General features: G+C 48.4%; 1 protein-coding gene across 1 annotated transcript in view; it reads left to right on the forward strand.

Annotated features, from left to right (window-relative positions):
• Positions 1 to 4,765: 4,765 nt before the first annotated feature.
• LOC142768253 (uncharacterized) overlaps positions 4,766 to 20,201 on the forward strand; it is a 61,283-nt gene continuing 45,847 nt past the window's right edge. Inside the window, exon 1 of the mRNA XM_075870205.1 lies at positions 4,766 to 4,798. Coding sequence (XP_075726320.1) covers positions 4,766 to 4,798 — 33 coding nt within the window. The remainder of the gene's footprint in view (positions 4,799 to 20,201) is intronic.

Consider the following 20,201-nt stretch of genomic DNA (forward strand, 5'->3'; position numbering starts at 1 on the left):
GGAATGTCACGCGCAGGGGCGGCGTGTGCCGTACGGAGCGCGTAAGCGTAGGGGTCTAAAGCGCGGTTTGACAGCTCCCAACCGCGTGACACGTGCTCATCAGCGTACGATGCTGATGCGTTACCCCTAAACGCTTCTGAAGTCACTGCGCCGCCGTTCCATGCACAGCGAGGCTCGATTGACTGCGCGGCGGGCGGAGGGGGGCGATACGAACGCGCTGCGAGGATGTCCCCTTGTATGCGCTTCGCCTCGGTGGCGAGCTCTTCGAGGTCTGCGAACCTGCATCCCCTGAAGTGCGCCGCGAAAGTCGGGTGCGCCTGTCGGGTAACACGCTCGACCTTTTCCGCGTTGGTGGCGTGAGGGTTCGCGAGACGATACAATTCGTCCATCGCCCGTACGTATTCCAGCAAGGATTCGTCCGGATGCTGGGTGCGCAGCTCCAACTCCCTCCGCAAACGCCACTCATAATTAGCCGGTAGGAATTCGCCGCGAAAGCTTTCGCGGAACTCTTCTACCGTACGGGCGCGATGTCCGGTTAGTCGGAACCACCGAGCCGCTTGCTCCGTGAGCGACACCGGGACCACGCGCTCGAGAAGTTCGGCATCAGAAAGACCCGTCGCCTGCTGATAATGGAGCAACCGGTCGAGATACTCGTTGGCGCTCTTGCAGTCGTGGTAACCCGTGTAGGTCGGAACGTCTACCTTGACACGTGGTCGCACATTTTGCACGGGGGCCTGCGCTGTGTTCTGCAGGGCGCTCGCGAGGCTTTGCATAACTGACAGCGCATTCTGTAAGAGTACCTCGCTCGAGGGCAAACTGTTGCCCGAAGACTCGCCTATAGTTGAGGCGCGTGTCGTAACTTGTGGCGGCGCCTCTCTGTTCGCGTCGCGAGATGCCGGAGCGCCATGCGGGCCGCTCTCCGTCGTAGGCCTACTCTCTGCTAACGCGGTCTCTGCACCCTCCTGATCATCCCGCGTGAAACGACCAAGCTCTACGCTGTCGGAAAGTCCTAACAGTACCCCCGCGTTAGCCAAAGGATCGCCACTCTGCGACGCGACATCCGACAACATTGACAAATCTTGGAATTCCGACATGCCTATTATCCTACGTGTGGAAGAGCGCCCTGGCACTTGCTCGCGTCCACAGAACTAGCCGCGTTGCCAAATTCGTTACGTTGGGCGCCAGATGTTGGGGGACCGTCCTATGTACGGCTGACGCAGAAGCCTATAGCTAATGTTTCAGCCGCACACAGTCGTTCCGTGCACGGTTAACGTCCCCCAACCGTAGCTTGCCTCATTGCAGCTACTACTACGGGTTCGGGCGAATAAGGCAACTGGCCAGATCAACAACAAACACTTTATTGCTAAGCGTTAGCAATCGCGCGTCACTGTCGCGGGGAGATACTACAGATAACAAAGGTGTTGACGCTTACACCTCGGTCGTGGACGTCCTCGGCTCGCAGGAGGGGTTGCGGGTTCGTCCTCCTGGGATGGTCGCTGGTGTCAGAGCGCGAGCGCCCGTTTGCCCGCTCGTTTTGTTCCCCGACCCGATTTCCCTCTCCCTGACGAGAATGGTACCTTTCCTCGCTGAGGGAGAGGGGAACCTGTTCCTGGCGCCGGGAAAGGGGGGGGAATCGCACGCGCCGGCCGTGGGGGAAGGGGTCCCCGCAACCAGGCGCGTGCGCTGCCCTAAAAGGGAAAGGGAGGCTGGGCGCACCTGCTCCCCACAAATCAAAGTTACATGCAGGTAGTGAACAACATAGCTATTTGTGCCATAGCTGGCTTTTTCGAAAGAGTACTTTAGCAGATCTGCGGTGCCTCAGCAATACGCAAGCCATTCGCTTAAAAGCCCACGAGATCACGTGTGCGGTTGAGGTGCTTTCTTACGACAAAAATGATTGAGCAGTTCAGTTCTGGTGCAGGCACTGAGGGTTTACATCACGGCGTTCGAAATTGGCCTGGTTGATCACTTTGCCAATGGCGGGTTGCTTCGGCACAGCAACCTATTAGATATGTCTCAATTGCACACAGTACCGGAGGCAGCTGCCATAAGTGTAGATCATCAGGGAGCAATCAATTTAGCTATTCTTGTTCTTCCCGATCCGAGACACCTATAATAAAAATACCCGCAAAACATATTGTCTATCTACGCAAAGCTTTTCGTAAGAGCCGATCTACATTGAATGGTATGTAGCACGTTTCCTAAAACAGCGCTAAACTGAGGGAACCAAACGAGTGCTGTTAATTTTTTGTCCAAAAAGTCAAACAATCAGTGCAGAAACTCTGGACTTAACTCACGGACATAACTCAAGTATGATTGAATACCACCCCTTGTCTCAAACCTCTGAAAACCAGAGTTTAGCTTTGCTATTACTAGCGATTCGACAAAATACTCGGCAATACATTACATCAAAAAACAATGTTCTCATTTTGGAGTGTTAAATGCAAGTACCGTTGATTTCGAATGCTTACGTGCTAGTCTGTATTTTCTACGTCATTGTTGTACCTCCAGTGCATGCACGCATGTGCTTACTTGTCAGATAGAAGTGCTCGTACACTTAAGTTTGTGCTCGTATTACTCAACTCCGTGAATCATTTTTCTTCAGGCACTTTAACAATGAAATAAGGGCATCAGAGAAGATACCAACGAATGAGGCACAACTGTGTTACCTAAACCAGTATATTTTGCTCTTATTGTAAGCAAATACTTTTGCGTTACTTGAAATACACCGGTGTACAGTGAAAATATTAGTACCCCAGAGCTTTTCTAATTTAATAAATCTTTCGTTTCCACGCGACAAAAAAGAATACCAATGCTCTGTTCTTATATTACCCTGGATAATAAGATATCAAAATCGGAAACGTTGGTGGACAAGTGAGCTATTCAGGAGAGGAAAATGACAAGCTTATCTACATCTGCATGTTTGTCAAACAACTCAGTTAGCCAAGCCTAGAAAACAGACTACAATGTTGTTTGTCAAAATAATTGCGACTCAAAACGGCAGATTTGTATGTTGCATATGGGAAAACAAGGGCCACAGTACGTGCAGCAAACATAGATTCTTCGCCTTAAGTATATGCTTCTTAGTGTGATGTAAAATGCTCTGACAAAATGTTTCTACTGTAAGCATAAGCGCTAAAGGAAACAGACCTCTATATGCTTACCTTCAAATGCGGAACAAGTGCTGCATCCATTTTTTGAGGAACTCTAAGTAGCCTGTCCAGTGGAGCAGAAGGCGCCTGGGAATTTGTTTCTGTTCTGGGAACAGAAACAAATTCAACCACATTACCAGATTAATCTCGCCCACAAACTAACTGCGTATTGTATGCGGTGTTTCTAAAAAGTCCTGTAGCTCTCACAAAAGGCAGCCTCAGGACGATGTCCCAACCGAACACTGTCGAAATGAAATTTTATTTTAGGGACAAGAGTCGGTACCCGTAGACAATGGACGCCATGGCTTCTCTCAGTCGAAACTCCGTTGAAAGTTTGCCTTCTGTACGTCAAGTCCCTTATCAAAAGTGTGCATCTCTTAAGCACTTTGCAATAACGTAACAACAAATGGCTTCCAGCTCGCCCAAGCAAATACCCTTATAATTCACGTGTCTAATCCAGTTTTTTTTCTCTCCCATTCTTAAGCTTCCTAGTTTTTCGCCTAATTTGGGACCTGTACCACCGACTTCGACATACTAAGCATGGTCGGCCATGCTCGCAAGTTTATCACTTGAGGGGAGTTTCGCCCGACTAGTTCTCTCACCGCAAAAGCTGTAATCAAGCGGTCGAAAACACAAAGCTCACTTAGCTGACACAGTCACGTTGGAGAAATATGTCAATTGCTAACTAGAAGAGACATAGTAGTAGCTTGTAGAAGTAATAACTGCGACATTTCATGTTTGCCCTATGCTTACTTGTATTTACTTGTTCGTCCTTACTTGTTCATCCTTGGCCACCCTTTCTTTTTGAGGACCACGCAGCAAATATATCGCTGCTTCTATTCTTCGAATGCAATTACACTTTCGGTTATCGGATTCATTTATTCGTACTTCTGATTAATCTGTGACTGCTTTAGTGGAAGCACATTCGATGATGAGCTAACGCAAGTGATGTAAACAACAAGGGATGCCAAAAGACTGGCGTTTAGCTGCTTACGGCTTCTTGTTTACGACCTCATAACGGAGGTGTTGATGACGATTCTTTAGATACAGGTACTTGAAAGCCACCAAGAGAGCAGTGCGCTATATTTAGAATGCAGTCACTACGTAGAACACAAGTGTTTCTTGAAACAATTGCCTGGTGCAGGCATTAGAGATCCGAATAATAGGTAGGATTGGAACGAATTCAAGCAGGCAAGTGTTGCACTAACGTGATGCATAAACGTGGTGTGAAAGAGAAGAGGGAGGACGAGGCGTGGTAATTTTACTCGAAAATCTTCACTAGAAATTTACAGTGACATTTCGGCAGGCACTTTCTTAGGCGGAGGGCACTTGCTGGGAATGTCGCGGTTTATCTCCGCTAAAGTACTATCTATGAAGAGAAGCACCCATCAGGATCCAGAAACCTGATTATTATGGCAACTGTGGGTTTCTCATACCAGGATATGGCTACAGCCGACACTTCAGTGCTGGTCATCACATTGATGCTTAGCTTTATCATTGGAAGCTTCGAAGTCGGTCGGTGGAGAGAAGACAGAGATCCGAATAGATTTGAGAATCAAGCCCTAGCACGGTACGTCTACGAGCGCATGAGGCCTCGACAAAGTACAGAAGAAATGTGGGTTCTTGTAACACAAGCCAGGACAAAGGTATGTAGCCAAAACGTGAACATTTATGTTCCTATTGTGGCATGAATAAATACGAAGTCGCTTTCTTCACACCCACCCCAAATATCTTTTTCCTACGCCTGCACGCAATTTCCTTTCTTCTCTCTTGGTGCGTATATATATATATATATACATATATATATATATATATATATATATATATATATATATATATATACATATATTGTTGTGTATGTGTGTGTGTGCTTTTCCTTTTCCTTCCTATCTACAAAAGTGACAAAAATAAACCAGGGTGGGCGCACCACCAGGAGGTACAACGGGCTAAAGTCAGTGGAACATAAATGAAGAGGGGAAATCACCAAAAATACTTATTGAAGTTTCTTCAAAAAATAGTGGGGAAAACCTAATAAGTTTAGAGTTCAGGTGCCACACTAGCCAGGTTTTTTCTAGGCTCATGAAAATTGAAATGTATTTATTGAGTGTGTGACAATAAATAAATAAATAAATATATATATATATATATATATATATATATATATATATATATATATATATATATATATATATATTGTAGTGAAGAAGATGAGAGCTACTCAGAAAGGCAGGGGGTATGACTCAGTCGGTGAAGAAGACGACGTTTTGGTTGGCTGGGGACTCAGGCTAGTTCCGCCATTACCGCTTGACGTGTCGTGACCGCTCTCGTGTTGTATAAAACAGTGCCACTCTAAAACGCCTCATTTTAATTGGTGGAGAGTGCTGGGTAGCGCCTAATCCTGGAATTGCGAAACCGTACGTTGCCTCCATTTGCTACGATGTCCACGAACGACGATCAGCAGGCGGCCGCCTCGGCTCCAACTACTGCAGCTCCTGTCTGTCTCGGCTCCTTTCGGCAACGCGATCCGCCTACCTTCAGTGGAACCGATGACAAAGACGTGGAAGACTGGCTCGACGAATACGACCAGGTGAGCAAGCACAACAAGTGGGACGATGCGCACAAGCTTACTGTCATCCAATTTTATCTGACCGACGTCGCCAGTCTGACCGACGTCGACGTCGGTCAGACTGGCGTCGCGCCAATTGGCGTCGCGCGCCAATTTTATCTGACCGACGTCGACGTCGCCAGTTGAATCACGAGAGAGACCTCCCCACCTCGTTGGCCTTCCGAACGGCGTTTGCGGAGTTATTTGACCGTCCAGCGCTTCGCAAACTACGGGCCGAACAGCGCTTGCGTACTAGGGCTCAGCAGAATGGTGAGAATTACACCAGTTATATCGAAGATGTTGTCGACCTTTGCCGGCGTGTCAACTCGGCCATGACGGAAGTCGAGAAGATCAAACACATCTTGAAAGGCGTGACTGACGACGCATTTCAGATGGTTGTCGCCAAAAGCCCGCAAACGGTACAGGAAGTGATCCAACTTTGTCAGAGCTATGATGAGCTCTGGAGACAGCGTGACACCACTCGTCATGCCAGCGTGCCATGTGCAACAATCTCCGCTTTAACGTCGGCTGGCACTGCTATAGACCACACCACTTTGCTTCTCGAGATCAAGCAATTTGTACGAGAGGAGGTCGCACGCCAGTTGTGTCTCGTGCCTTATACCCCCAATGGTGCATCTACTTTAGTGCCATCAATACAGCGAGTAGTCCAGGAGCAAGTGTCCGAGGCGCTACCAACAGCTCACGCACCCTCTGTGGCTGCTCCATTGACTTATGCCGAAGCACTGATTGGAACCCGACGTCCGCCTGTCACGAACGGCCACGTTTCTTTGTCGCGAACGCCTACGTCCACGCGCCCCTTTGTCGCACCGACTGAGCCTAAGTACCAGGCTGCCCCTCCTTTCTCCCGACCACCACCTGCACGCTTTCAGAACCCCTGGCGCACTAAAGACAACCGCCCCATACGCTTCGCCTGTGGAATTGCGGGTCACGTGGCGCGATTTTGTCGACGGCGCGAGTTTTTTCTGCTTGACGACGTCAGGCCCAACAATTACGATTTCCCACCACGATTGGAGCCTGTTGTATATGGCGACACTGCCACCATGGACACATTTTCACTTCCTCGGAACTTCAACAGACACCTGTCGCCTTCACCTCAACGCCGTTCCCTTTCCCCTATGCTACGTCGTCCTCGCCCTGTCCCTGAGGAAAACTAGGAGCCGCAGTTCCGGGGGCAAGAACTGCGGATGTTTAGAACGCCACAAGACCTTGTTTTTCGCCGTCCAACGTCATTGCTGTCTCCGTTGAAGGTATACCTGTTTTTGCATTGGTCGATACTGGCGCCGCAGTGTCTTTATTGACTGAAAAACTTTGCCGTCGACAAAAAAAAGTCACAATGCCTCTTCGCGACTTTGTTTTGAGCACTGCGAGCGAGCAACTAATTTGCCCTTTTGCTGCATGCACAGCACGTTTCGTTCTTGCTGACAATATTTATGTCGTCGAGTTTGTACTGCTCCCGCAGTGTTCCCATGACATTATATTGGGCTGGGACTTTCTCTGCACTCATCATGCCGTCATCGACTGTGATCGCGCCGAAGTGGAGTTCGCGCCGTTATGCGACGCTGCTTCACTCGACTCGTTTCTTTCACCTGCAAAAGTTTTCGTTGCCGCCGTCACTTCGATACCACCGTTCTCGTCCGCCCTAGTTCCGCTTTCCTGTGGCGTCTCTAGTAGCTCAACTGTTCTTTTTACGCCTTCTGAAACCGCTGTTCGCCGCAAGTGCTTTCTGATTCATTACGCCGTTCTGAATGTTCACGATGGATCAAGTGCAATTTATGTTTCAAATCAGTTTCCCTCGCCTTCCAAGTTACTGTGCGGAGAGTGCCTGGGCTTTGCCGATGACATTGATCCCTCGAGTGCACGTTTAGTTCCTGACAACTCGACTACGCTACCTATTGACGCTGTTGATTGTTGCGCGTCATCCTCTTCCCCATCATTTACTGACGCGGAGTTCTTCACGTCACTAGATCTGCGTTCAGGTTATTGGCAGGTTCCCATGGCTGAGGCTGATCGCCCCAAGACGGCTCTTGTTACACCTGATTGCTTATACGAATTTAACGTTGTCACACCGATCCCGTTAATGAGGGAGGCGATCGCCGGGCTAATTCCAAGGGCCGAAGTATGGGCCCCCCGAACCGCACCACGAAAGCGTGGACAATTTAGAAGTGGTCCTTTTTGGCGTGCCAGCAGACGCCGGCTGTGGCCCAAAGAACAAGTCAGAGCCGAGAGTTGATAAACAAAACAAAGATTGTATTCTCAAAAATGGCAGATCGAAAACAATACACAAGAATGCACACTGCACAATAGTTACATACAATACGTCACCAATCAAACAACGTTCTACACAGTACAATCAGCCACACTCAAAACAACGGACACAGACAACGATACGCACTACAATGCAGTCGCATGCATTGAACAACCAAGACACATAAAGACTAAAGAGATAGAAAACCAATCCAGTCCAAAGTTCTTTGAACAAAAGTCTGGATGATACTCTTCCGAGAATCACTCACTCAAAGTCCAGCGTTGTTGTCATTCCACGCCCTCGAAGTTTCTCTTCCAGGAAACCTCGCGTCTTCAATTGGCCACTCTCCAAGCTTCAAACTTCTTCGCCCGAACACGTCGGCTTCACACACGCAGCTGTCGCCACGCGTCTTCGCTCGATAGCGGTAAACACACACTCTTGCCTGTAGCTCGAGTCGTCACCCCTCAGGTGGAAATCCTCTTCATCTCCTGCTTTGTCCCTACGGACAAAACCTTCGCCGACTACACGGCGGAAACCCTACGCGCTCTGGCGCTAACTCCGTCTTCTCCTGATCTCTCATCTCGGCTGCTCGGTTAAATACCTTGCGCGCGCCATTCCAGAAGGTTCTCGTCATTTCGTCGGCGCAATACGCAGCGAGGGCTGGGAAGAGGGCGAGACGGTTAGAATGCCCTCCGCGGCCGATGACTCAACTCGGTATGACCACGCCCCTTTCGTTCTAGAACTTTCGCGGGCTATCTCGGCCGCCGATGTGGGGCGAGGAGGTTCGTCGGCGAAGCCACGCTTCCGAGGGGAGAGCGCGCGCCCCGGGGAGCCTTTAGATGTTTGTTTTCTTTTTCTTTTGACCTCGCGGCGCCACTCCGGCGTTTCGTCGCGACAATTTGGCGGCGCGCCCATTTTTAGCTCTCGTTCTTTGACAAACGTCATGCCATCCGGGCTCTGCAATGCGCCTGCCACTTTTGAGCGCATGATCGACAACATCCTTCGTTGCCTGAAATGGCAGACATGTCTGTGTTATTTAGACGATGTCGTGATATTTTCAAGCGACTTTTCAACGCATCTACAGTGGCTCGAGACAGTGCTTATTGCCTCGCCGCCACTGGTCTACAGCTCAACTTGAAGAAGTGCTGCTTCGGTGCTCGAAAACTCCTAATTTTGGGCCATGTTGTATCTAGAGATGGCATTCTTCCGGATCCGACGAAACTCCGTGCCGTTGCCGAATTTCCTAAGCCGAAGACCTTAAAAGAACTTCGCAGCTTCCTCGGTTTCTCATATTTTCGGTGTTTTATTCGCAACTTCGCCTCCATATCGCCCTTGACTGACTTTCTTGCCGGTAACAACGACCTTTCTAGTTGGTCGTCAGCTTGTGATGATGCATTTGCCACACTCCGCCACCTTCTTACGTAACCTCCTATACTGCGACATTTTGATCCTCTTGCCCCGATGGAAATACACACGGATGCTAGCGGAGTAGGCCTCGGTGCTGTGCTCGCCCAGCGTAAACCTGGATTTGATGAGTACGTCGTCTCTTGCGCCAGCCGTGCACTCACAAAAGCAGAAGCCAACTATTCAGTCACCAAAAAAGAGTGTCTAGCCATCATATGGGCCATAGGCAAGTTTCGACCCTACCTTTACGGGCGCCCATTCAGCGTGGTTACAGATTATCATGCATTATGTTGGCTCTCCTCGTTAAAAATTCCCAGCAGCCGGCTCGCCCGTTGGGCGCTTCGGCTACAAGAGTACGACATCCACGTCGTTCACCGATCTGACCGAAAACATGCCGACGCAGACGCTTTGTCCCGGTCACCTCTACGATGTAGTGACAAGTCGCCGTCTTCGCCTGCCCCCAACGTATCTGCACTTAGTGTCAGCGACATGCTACAGGAGCAACAAAAAGATCCTTTGATCGCTTCACTTATTAACTTGTTGAGTCGAACTCCCTCGCAAAATATCCCTAGAGGTATGCGCCATCAAATACAGCACTTCGTTATCAGAGATGGTTTGCTATACAGACGGAATTATCTCTCCGAAGGACGCCAATGGCTCCTAGTCATTCCCAGACTTCTCCGCTCAGACGTATGCGCCTCCTTTCACGCCGACCCACAATGCGCCCATGCTGGAGTGCTAAAAACCTACACCCGCCTGTCCCGCCGCTACTACTGGCGTGGAATGTATCGCTTCGTTCGTCGCTATGTACGTTCCTGTCTCACTTGTCAACGCCTGAGAAATCCCACTGTAAGTTCTCCAGCTCCACTACAACCCTCACCTTGTCCTGCCCGACCGTTTGACCGTGTAGGTATTGATCTGGATGGACCTCTTCCGATTACACCGGCTGGAAATCGCTGGATAATCGTCGCTATCGATCACCTTACGTGCTACGCAGAAACTTCACCACTCTCTTCTGTGTCAGCCAGTGACGTCGGTCGTTTCATACTGCATCAGATCATTTTACGTCACGGTGCACCACGTGAACTCCTGAGTGACCGAGGGCGTGTGTTTTTGTCAGACGCTGTCGAATCGCTTCTCAAGAAATGCCAAGTCATTCATCGCAACACCACCGCGTATCATCCTCAAACTAATGGCATTACAGAACGATTCAACCGTATATTAGGAGATATGCTGTCAATGTACGTCGCAACCGATCACACCAATTGGGACAGTATTCTCCCTTTTGTAAGCTACGCGCATAATACTGCTGTCTAGTCAACCACTGGTTTCTCTCCATATTTCCTCTTTTATGGTCGCGAGCGCTCTTGCACGCTAGACACCATCCTTTCTAACCACCCGGATGTTGCTGAGTCGACGACGATGTCAGAAGCTGCTAAATACGCGGAAGAGTGTCGTCAGCTTGCCCGTTCCTTCAGAAGTGATGAACAGCAACGCCAGAAACGCCACCGCGATAGCCCGACGCCTCCGGCTTCTTATGCATCAGGTGACCTTGTCTGGTTTCGCATCCCTTCAATCAGCCCTGGTCTTTCAACGAAATTGGTGTACAAGTATGACGGACCTTACCGTGTGGTTAAACCAACTTCACCCGTCAATTACATCGTGGAGCCGCTTGAGCAGCCCCATTATCAACGACGCCGTGGACGTGAGACCATCCACATAGACCGCCTAAAACCGTATTACGATCCGTCTATTGTATCCTGCCCATGATTTGCCAGGAAGGCTTTTTTCCGGTGGGGAGGAAAATGTAGTGAAGATGAGTGCTACTCAGAAAAGCAGGGGGTATGACTCAGTCGGTGAAGAAGACGACGTTTGGTTGGCTGGGTACTCAGGCTTGTTCCGCCATTACCGCTTGACGTGTCGTGACCGCTCTCCTCTTTTATAAAAGAGTGCCACTCTAAAACGCCTCATTATAATGTATATATATATATATATATATATATATATATATATATATATATATATATATATATATATATATATATATATATATAGTGGGAGTAATAATTCAATGGGCCAGTTAGTCTTCGTGAAGGTATGGGATATGGCACAACGGGAGCGTTGTCAACAAGGATAAATATATTTATTTCCCAACAGTTTCGGGAGGGGACCTCCCTTCATCAGGGGATGAGTTATACTGACATGAACTTCCTTGCTGCCGCGTCCCTCTCGCCTTGAAAGACGTTTCCGAGAGTGAGAGGGAACTGGAAGAAGGAAAAAAAGAGAGAAAAAAGACGAAAAAAGAAAGAAAAGAAAGAAAGTAAAAAACAGGAAGAACCACTGTCAACACTGAAAACGAAGCCAACTGTCCGTCTACATCCACCTATGGTTCATATCACGTGCTGTTCAGTTCTTGGCGTGTGTCGGGCCACCCAAGATTGTCGCCGCGGTGCCGGGAGGGTCCGGGACGGCGTGCCTAAAGAAAGGGGTTTCCCCGTAATTGGTCGTTTGGTCGTTCGGCGGGCGGCGGGCGGTGTGTGTAAAGGAAAGGTTTCTCGTTAATGGGTCGGTCGGCTATTTACCTTTAATCTTCGTCCGTTTCCCTTCAACGGTCATGAAGTGGTAGGCGAACGTAAACACTTTGTATGTGCATGCGAAAAAAAAAAAACAAAAAAAAGAAAAAAAAAAGAAGAAGAAGAGGACAGTGTACACGTACGAGTCAGTCAGAAAAAAGCATGGTCTCCAGCTATCAATCTTTGTCACCAATTTTCTCCTGGCTTACTTCTCGGAGGCAGTTGAGTTTTCCGGGGTCCTCATTGATACCGGCTACTAATGTACGAAATTTGAAAATAAAATATGCCTCACGCTGTTCGCGCTCGCGTCTGTTTGAAAAACCGGACTGCAAAAGAGTTACGCTAATATTTTTAAAACTGTGGTTTGGCAGGCGCAGATGTCTAGATAAAGGTAGCTTCGGCAGTGAAGTGGCGTGGTACCGGTGATTATTGAACCGCAGCCGAAATGGCGTGTCTGTTTGGCCGATATATTCTTGTCCGCAGATGTTGCAATGTAGCATGTATATTACGTTACTGGAGTCACAATTAAGGCTTTCAGTTATGCAGAATTTGAAATCCGAGAAGTTCGCTTTGGATTCACGTGTTGTGAGCATCTGTGGGCATACCTTGCATCGAGATTTTCCGCAGGGATGGCACCCTGATTGAATTTTGGGGGTGTTTGTTTTTGCCCTGACAAGAATGTCCTTCAGATTTTTATCCCGGCGGTACACCACGTGAGGTGGCTTCGCGAAAATAGAAGTTAGTCGTTCGCTTTGCCTGATTATGTTGAAATGGCGGGAAAGTATGTTGTTGATTCGTGGCGCTGATGAGGAGTAAGTTAGTACAAGGTTCGTTTGGGAAGTCGTTTTAGGTACTTTGTTTGGTCCCTTAATTATATCATTCCTGTTCACGTTGCGAGCACGTAGTATGGCATCGTCAATAATGTCTTCCGGATAATTTTGTTTCAATAAGGAATGCTTTAGGTGTTCCGCGTGTCTGTCAAATTCCCGCATATCGGTGCATATTCTTCGGTACCGGTAGGCCTGAGAATATGGAATACCCGTTTTGCAATGCTTTGGGTGGCTGCTGTTGAAATGTAGGTACATTTGACGGTCTGTAGGCTTTTTGTAAAGGTTTGTTGACAAGCGGTCATTTTCGACCGTGACAGTAACGTCCAAAAAGTTAATGCTAGTTTTGGAAATTTTGTGCGTGAATTTTATTGACGGGTGGCATTTGTTAAAATCCTCTATGAAGCGGAAAAGACTTCCCTCATCATGGTTCCATATCATAAAAATATCGTCTAAGTATCTTCTGTAGTAGAAAGGTTTCAAGGTGCGTCCCTCAATGAATGGGATTTCAAGTGAAGCCATAAAGGTGCTCGCGAAGTTTGGGGCCATTTTCGTGCCCATTGCAGTGCCACTGACCTGAAGGAAATGCTTGCCGTTGAACTCAAAATGGTTATAATTTAGTACAAGTTCAAGAAGTGTAAACAGTACCTTGCCACTTACACTAGTTGATGAGTCAGATTTTACATATTCAGAAACCATAGCCGCTATTCCGTCATGGTGGGGTATGTTGGTGTACAGTGAGCAGACGTCCATGGTCACCAGAAAACTGCCGCCTGGGATGTCGAGACTTGAAGTTTCGCAGATGAAGTGGTTTGTGTCCTTTAGGTAATAGGGAAAATTTGGGGGGATGTTTTTTATTAAGGAATTGATGAATTCTGATATATTTTCTGTTGATGTGCTGTTACTGGAAACTATCGGACGTCCCGGATTACCTGCCTTGTGTATTTTGGGGAGTAAATAGAATCGACCGGGAACAGAGTGGGCCGGTAACATTGCTTTTAACATTTTGCCGGTAATTTTCTCGTCCCGGCGGAGATTGTTTAGGGTTACTTTTATCTCCCTTTCAAATTCGGGAGTCGGGTCCGTTGGAAGTTCTTTGTAGAATTTTGTGTCTGATAGCTGTCGTTCCCCTTCCTTTAAGTAGTCCGACGTATTTAGAATTACTATGCAGCCTCCTTTATCAGCCGGTTTGATAGTAATTCCAGTGTTTTTTCGTAGTTCATCGAGTGCCCTTCGTTCTGACTTTGATATGTTGTTTCGAAATGGCCGATTTTTTCCATACGCTCTGATGATATCTTTTTGAACTGCTGATATATACATATCGAGGTGTTTGTCCCTCTGCTCACCCGGACACCATGATCTGTCACCACCAATCACTCTATTCTCGTTCGTACAGTCCTTGCGATCATGAAAGTATTCACGGAGGCGGAGATTACGCGCAAAGTTATCGAGGTCTTGGTACAGTTCAAATTCATTGAATTTACCGGATGATGGACAAAAGGTCAAGCCTCTCGACAAAAGTTGAAGCTGAGCGGGTGTGAGTGTTGTGTTTGACAGATTGAGTACATTTTCCTCATAAGTTTTCGGCTGCTCTTGGCTATCACGTGGCACGGGAGTGTCAGCGTCATATTCGAGAGTAAGGATGTTTTGATTAGGATTGCACTGTGGTTCTGAGTTCCCATTTTTCTCCTCAAAGTTAGGTTGAGGTACGGGTGGTCCCTGGTGTTCTTGTACGGCCTCATTCCTATTTTCCTGTTGCAGAGCAGTGGAGCTACTGCAATCCCGCTTGAATTTTCTATCTTTTACTACTGAAATTTCGCCTCTCTTCTTTAGTTCATATCTTTCCAGTTCTCTTGCCTCATGCTCTCCGAGATTAGATACCAATTTCTGCGTGGCCTCCGTGACACTGTGTTCGGCGGCCTTACGCTCACAATGGTCCGCAATGACCCGAGTCAGTTGCAAGGACGCTTCTAGTAATATTTTTTCCCACTTCCCCCTTTCTGCTTCACTTAGTGTAGACATTGAGGGGTTGCAGGCTAGGCGGAGACCCTTAGGTGCAATTTCGTGAGATAGATATTTGTTTAGTTGTTCTGCGTGTTTTTCGTATTGCACCCGCTTTTCAATGATTTTCCTAATCGATAGAAATGAGTGGGACCATGCGTGTTTAAGACTGCCCGTACCTTTTGTTTCCCCGTGTCATTTGGAAGCCGCCGCCTTGGTCTTCGCCGCATTCGTCCGCCTGGTGTTGTAAGGCCTCGCTGGTGGGAGTGGCGACGTCGTCACTGCTGGGACCCTGGATGGCTCTTTGTGTCCCTCGGCTCCCTGTTGTTGAGTGGGTTTGGCACTGGAGTTTGCCGTGCAAGCCGTTGCCGCCGATCTCTGACTCACTGGTGGGACCCGCTGGCTCGCTGGCCTCGCTGGTGGTAGTGGAGACATCGTCACTGCTGGTGCCCTGGATGGCTCTGTGTGTCGCTCGGCTTCTTGTTGTTGAGGGGGCTTGGCACTGGAGTTGTCCGTGCAAGCGATTGCCGCCGATCTCCATGCCGCCGACGTCCATCGCAGCTGCACCCTCGTGTGCTGTGCCAGTAGCGCGACCCCCTCGAAGCTTGCATGTAAGCCGTCAGCAGCCAGGAAGCGGCGCAGCGGGAGTGTTGAGAAACCATGTTCGACGTAATAGACGCCTGCTCCCAACAACCCGTAGTGGCAGAGACGGCGGGCCTCTCTGCTGAATCGCTGTACCTCCATATTAAACCGATTCATTGATCGCCAGTTCGAGTCCCGCCGTCGGCGATTGGGTGCGCGAGGTAGTGGCAGACTAAGATGCAGTGTCTTGATGTTCGGGCGCATCTGCCTCATTCGCTTCAATGCCTCCCTCAACGAATCCAGTGATCTTGAAGAGCTCGTCTTCAGGATGTCCGTGGTGCCCACATGCAGAAACAACGTGTCCACCCGGTGAGGTAGGTACTCAAGTAGCGCCGGAATGTCCGAAAACATAGCACCACCATAGGAGATGAAGCACGGCGTCGACGAGTCGTTCGGGCTGAAGTGCGTGTGGACGTACCGCATGATTGAGTCCCCGATGACGGCACACTTCGTAGGGTAATTTGGATATCTCCGCGACAAACGCTCCGTTGATGATGTACTGGCAGCCATGGTTCAGGTCAGTGGGAGTAATAATTCAATGGGCCAGTTAGTCTTCGTGAAGGTATGGGATATGGCACAACGGGAGCGTTGTCAACAAGGATAAATATATTTATTTCCCAACAGTTTCGGGAGGGGACCTCCCTTCATCAGGGGATGAGTTATACTGACATGAACTTCCTTGCTGCCGCGTCCCTCTCGCCTTGAAAGACGTTTCCGAGAGTGAGAGGGAACTGGAAGAAGGAAAAAAAGAGAGAAAAAAGACGAAAAAAGAAAGAAAAGAAAGAAAGTAAAAAACAGGAAGAACCACTGTCAACACTGAAAACGAAGCCAACTGTCCGTCTACATCCACCTATGGTTCATATCACGTGCTGTTCAGTTCTTGGCGTGTGTCGGGCCACCCAAGATTGTCGCCGCGGTGCCGGGAGGGTCCGGGACGGCGTGCCTAAAGAAAGGGGTTTCCCCGTAATTGGTCGTTTGGTCGTTCGGCGGGCGGCGGGCGGTGTGTGTAAAGGAAAGGTTTCTCGTTAATGGGTCGGTCGGCTATTTACCTTTAATCTTCGTCCGTTTCCCTTCAACGGTCATGAAGTGGTAGGCGAACGTAAACACTTTGTATGTGCATGCGAAAAAAAAAAAACAAAAAAAAGAAAAAAAAAAGAAGAAGAAGAGGACAGTGTACACGTACGAGTCAGTCAGAAAAAAGCATGGTCTCCAGCTATCAATCTTTGTCACCAATTTTCTCCTGGCTTACTTCTCGGAGGCAGTTGAGTTTTCCGGGGTCCTCATTGATACCGGCTACTAATGTACGAAATTTGAAAATAAAATATGCCTCACGCTGTTCGCGCTCGCGTCTGTTTGAAAAACCGGACTGCAAAAGAGTTACGCTAATATTTTTAAAACTGTGGTTTGGCAGGCGCAGATGTCTAGATAAAGGTAGCTTCGGCAGTGAAGTGGCGTGGTACCGGTGATTATTGAACCGCAGCCGAAATGGCGTGTCTGTTTGGCCGATATATTCTTGTCCGCAGATGTTGCAATGTAGCATGTATATTACGTTACTGGAGTCACAATTAAGGCTTTCAGTTATGCAGAATTTGAAATCCGAGAAGTTCGCTTTGGATTCACGTGTTGTGAGCATCTGTGGGCATACCTTGCATCGAGATTTTCCGCAGGGATGGCACCCTGATTGAATTTTGGGGGTGTTTGTTTTTGCCCTGACAAGAATGTCCTTCAGATTTTTATCCCGGCGGTACACCACGTGAGGTGGCTTCGCGAAAATAGAAGTTAGTCGTTCGCTTTGCCTGATTATGTTGAAATGGCGGGAAAGTATGTTGTTGATTCGTGGCGCTGATGAGGAGTAAGTTAGTACAAGGTTCGTTTGGGAAGTCGTTTTAGGTACTTTGTTTGGTCCCTTAATTATATCATTCCTGTTCACGTTGCGAGCACGTAGTATGGCATCGTCAATAATGTCTTCCGGATAATTTTGTTTCAATAAGGAATGCTTTAGGTGTTCCGCGTGTCTGTCAAATTCCCGCATATCGGTGCATATTCTTCGGTACCGGTAGGCCTGAGAATATGGAATACCCGTTTTGCAATGCTTTGGGTGGCTGCTGTTGAAATGTAGGTACATTTGACGGTCTGTAGGCTTTTTGTAAAGGTTTGTTGACAAGCGGTCATTTTCGACCGTGACAGTAACGTCCAAAAAGTTAATGCTAGTTTTGGAAATTTTGTGCGTGAATTTTATTGACGGGTGGCATTTGTTAAAATCCTCTATGAAGCGGAAAAGACTTCCCTCATCATGGTTCCATATCATAAAAATATCGTCTAAGTATCTTCTGTAGTAGAAAGGTTTCAAGGTGCGTCCCTCAATGAATGGGATTTCAAGTGAAGCCATAAAGGTGCTCGCGAAGTTTGGGGCCATTTTCGTGCCCATTGCAGTGCCACTGACCTGAAGGAAATGCTTGCCGTTGAACTCAAAATGGTTATAATTTAGTACAAGTTCAAGAAGTGTAAACAGTACCTTGCCACTTACACTAGTTGATGAGTCAGATTTTACATATTCAGAAACCATAGCCGCTATTCCGTCATGGTGGGGTATGTTGGTGTACAGTGAGCAGACGTCCATGGTCACCAGAAAACTGCCGCCTGGGATGTCGAGACTTGAAGTTTCGCAGATGAAGTGGTTTGTGTCCTTTAGGTAATAGGGAAAATTTGGGGGGATGTTTTTTATTAAGGAATTGATGAATTCTGATATATTTTCTGTTGATGTGCTGTTACTGGAAACTATCGGACGTCCCGGATTACCTGCCTTGTGTATTTTGGGGAGTAAATAGAATCGACCGGGAACAGAGTGGGCCGGTAACATTGCTTTTAACATTTTGCCGGTAATTTTCTCGTCCCGGCGGAGATTGTTTAGGGTTACTTTTATCTCCCTTTCAAATTCGGGAGTCGGGTCCGTTGGAAGTTCTTTGTAGAATTTTGTGTCTGATAGCTGTCGTTCCCCTTCCTTTAAGTAGTCCGACGTATTTAGAATTACTATGCAGCCTCCTTTATCAGCCGGTTTGATAGTAATTCCAGTGTTTTTTCGTAGTTCATCGAGTGCCCTTCGTTCTGACTTTGATATGTTGTTTCGAAATGGCCGATTTTTTCCATACGCTCTGATGATATCTTTTTGAACTGCTGATATATACATATCGAGGTGTTTGTCCCTCTGCTCACCCGGACACCATGATCTGTCACCACCAATCACTCTATTCTCGTTCGTACAGTCCTTGCGATCATGAAAGTATTCACGGAGGCGGAGATTACGCGCAAAGTTATCGAGGTCTTGGTACAGTTCAAATTCATTGAATTTACCGGATGATGGACAAAAGGTCAAGCCTCTCGACAAAAGTTGAAGCTGAGCGGGTGTGAGTGTTGTGTTTGACAGATTGAGTACATTTTCCTCATAAGTTTTCGGCTGCTCTTGGCTATCACGTGGCACGGGAGTGTCAGCGTCATATTCGAGAGTAAGGATGTTTTGATTAGGATTGCACTGTGGTTCTGAGTTCCCATTTTTCTCCTCAAAGTTAGGTTGAGGTACGGGTGGTCCCTGGTGTTCTTGTACGGCCTCATTCCTATTTTCCTGTTGCAGAGCAGTGGAGCTACTGCAATCCCGCTTGAATTTTCTATCTTTTACTACTGAAATTTCGCCTCTCTTCTTTAGTTCATATCTTTCCAGTTCTCTTGCCTCATGCTCTCCGAGATTAGATACCAATTTCTGCGTGGCCTCCGTGACACTGTGTTCGGCGGCCTTACGCTCACAATGGTCCGCAATGACCCGAGTCAGTTGCAAGGACGCTTCTAGTAATATTTTTTCCCACTTCCCCCTTTCTGCTTCACTTAGTGTAGACATTGAGGGGTTGCAGGCTAGGCGGAGACCCTTAGGTGCAATTTCGTGAGATAGATATTTGTTTAGTTGTTCTGCGTGTTTTTCGTATTGCACCCGCTTTTCAATGATTTTCCTAATCGATAGAAATGAGTGGGACCATGCGTGTTTAAGACTGCCCGTACCTTTTGTTTCCCCGTGTCATTTGGAAGCCGCCGCCTTGGTCTTCGCCGCATTCGTCCGCCTGGTGTTGTAAGGCCTCGCTGGTGGGAGTGGCGACGTCGTCACTGCTGGGACCCTGGATGGCTCTTTGTGTCCCTCGGCTCCCTGTTGTTGAGTGGGTTTGGCACTGGAGTTTGCCGTGCAAGCCGTTGCCGCCGATCTCTGACTCACTGGTGGGACCCGCTGGCTCGCTGGCCTCGCTGGTGGTAGTGGAGACATCGTCACTGCTGGTGCCCTGGATGGCTCTGTGTGTCGCTCGGCTTCTTGTTGTTGAGGGGGCTTGGCACTGGAGTTGTCCGTGCAAGCGATTGCCGCCGATCTCCATGCCGCCGACGTCCATCGCAGCTGCACCCTCGTGTGCTGTGCCAGTAGCGCGACCCCCTCGAAGCTTGCATGTAAGCCGTCAGCAGCCAGGAAGCGGCGCAGCGGGAGTGTTGAGAAACCATGTTCGACGTAATAGACGCCTGCTCCCAACAACCCGTAGTGGCAGAGACGGCGGGCCTCTCTGCTGAATCGCTGTACCTCCATATTAAACCGATTCATTGATCGCCAGTTCGAGTCCCGCCGTCGGCGATTGGGTGCGCGAGGTAGTGGCAGACTAAGATGCAGTGTCTTGATGTTCGGGCGCATCTGCCTCATTCGCTTCA

Source organism: Rhipicephalus microplus, chromosome 8 (assembly GCF_043290135.1).
Source record: "Rhipicephalus microplus isolate Deutch F79 chromosome 8, USDA_Rmic, whole genome shotgun sequence".
NCBI classification, from domain to species: Eukaryota; Metazoa; Arthropoda; class Arachnida; order Ixodida; family Ixodidae; genus Rhipicephalus; species Rhipicephalus microplus.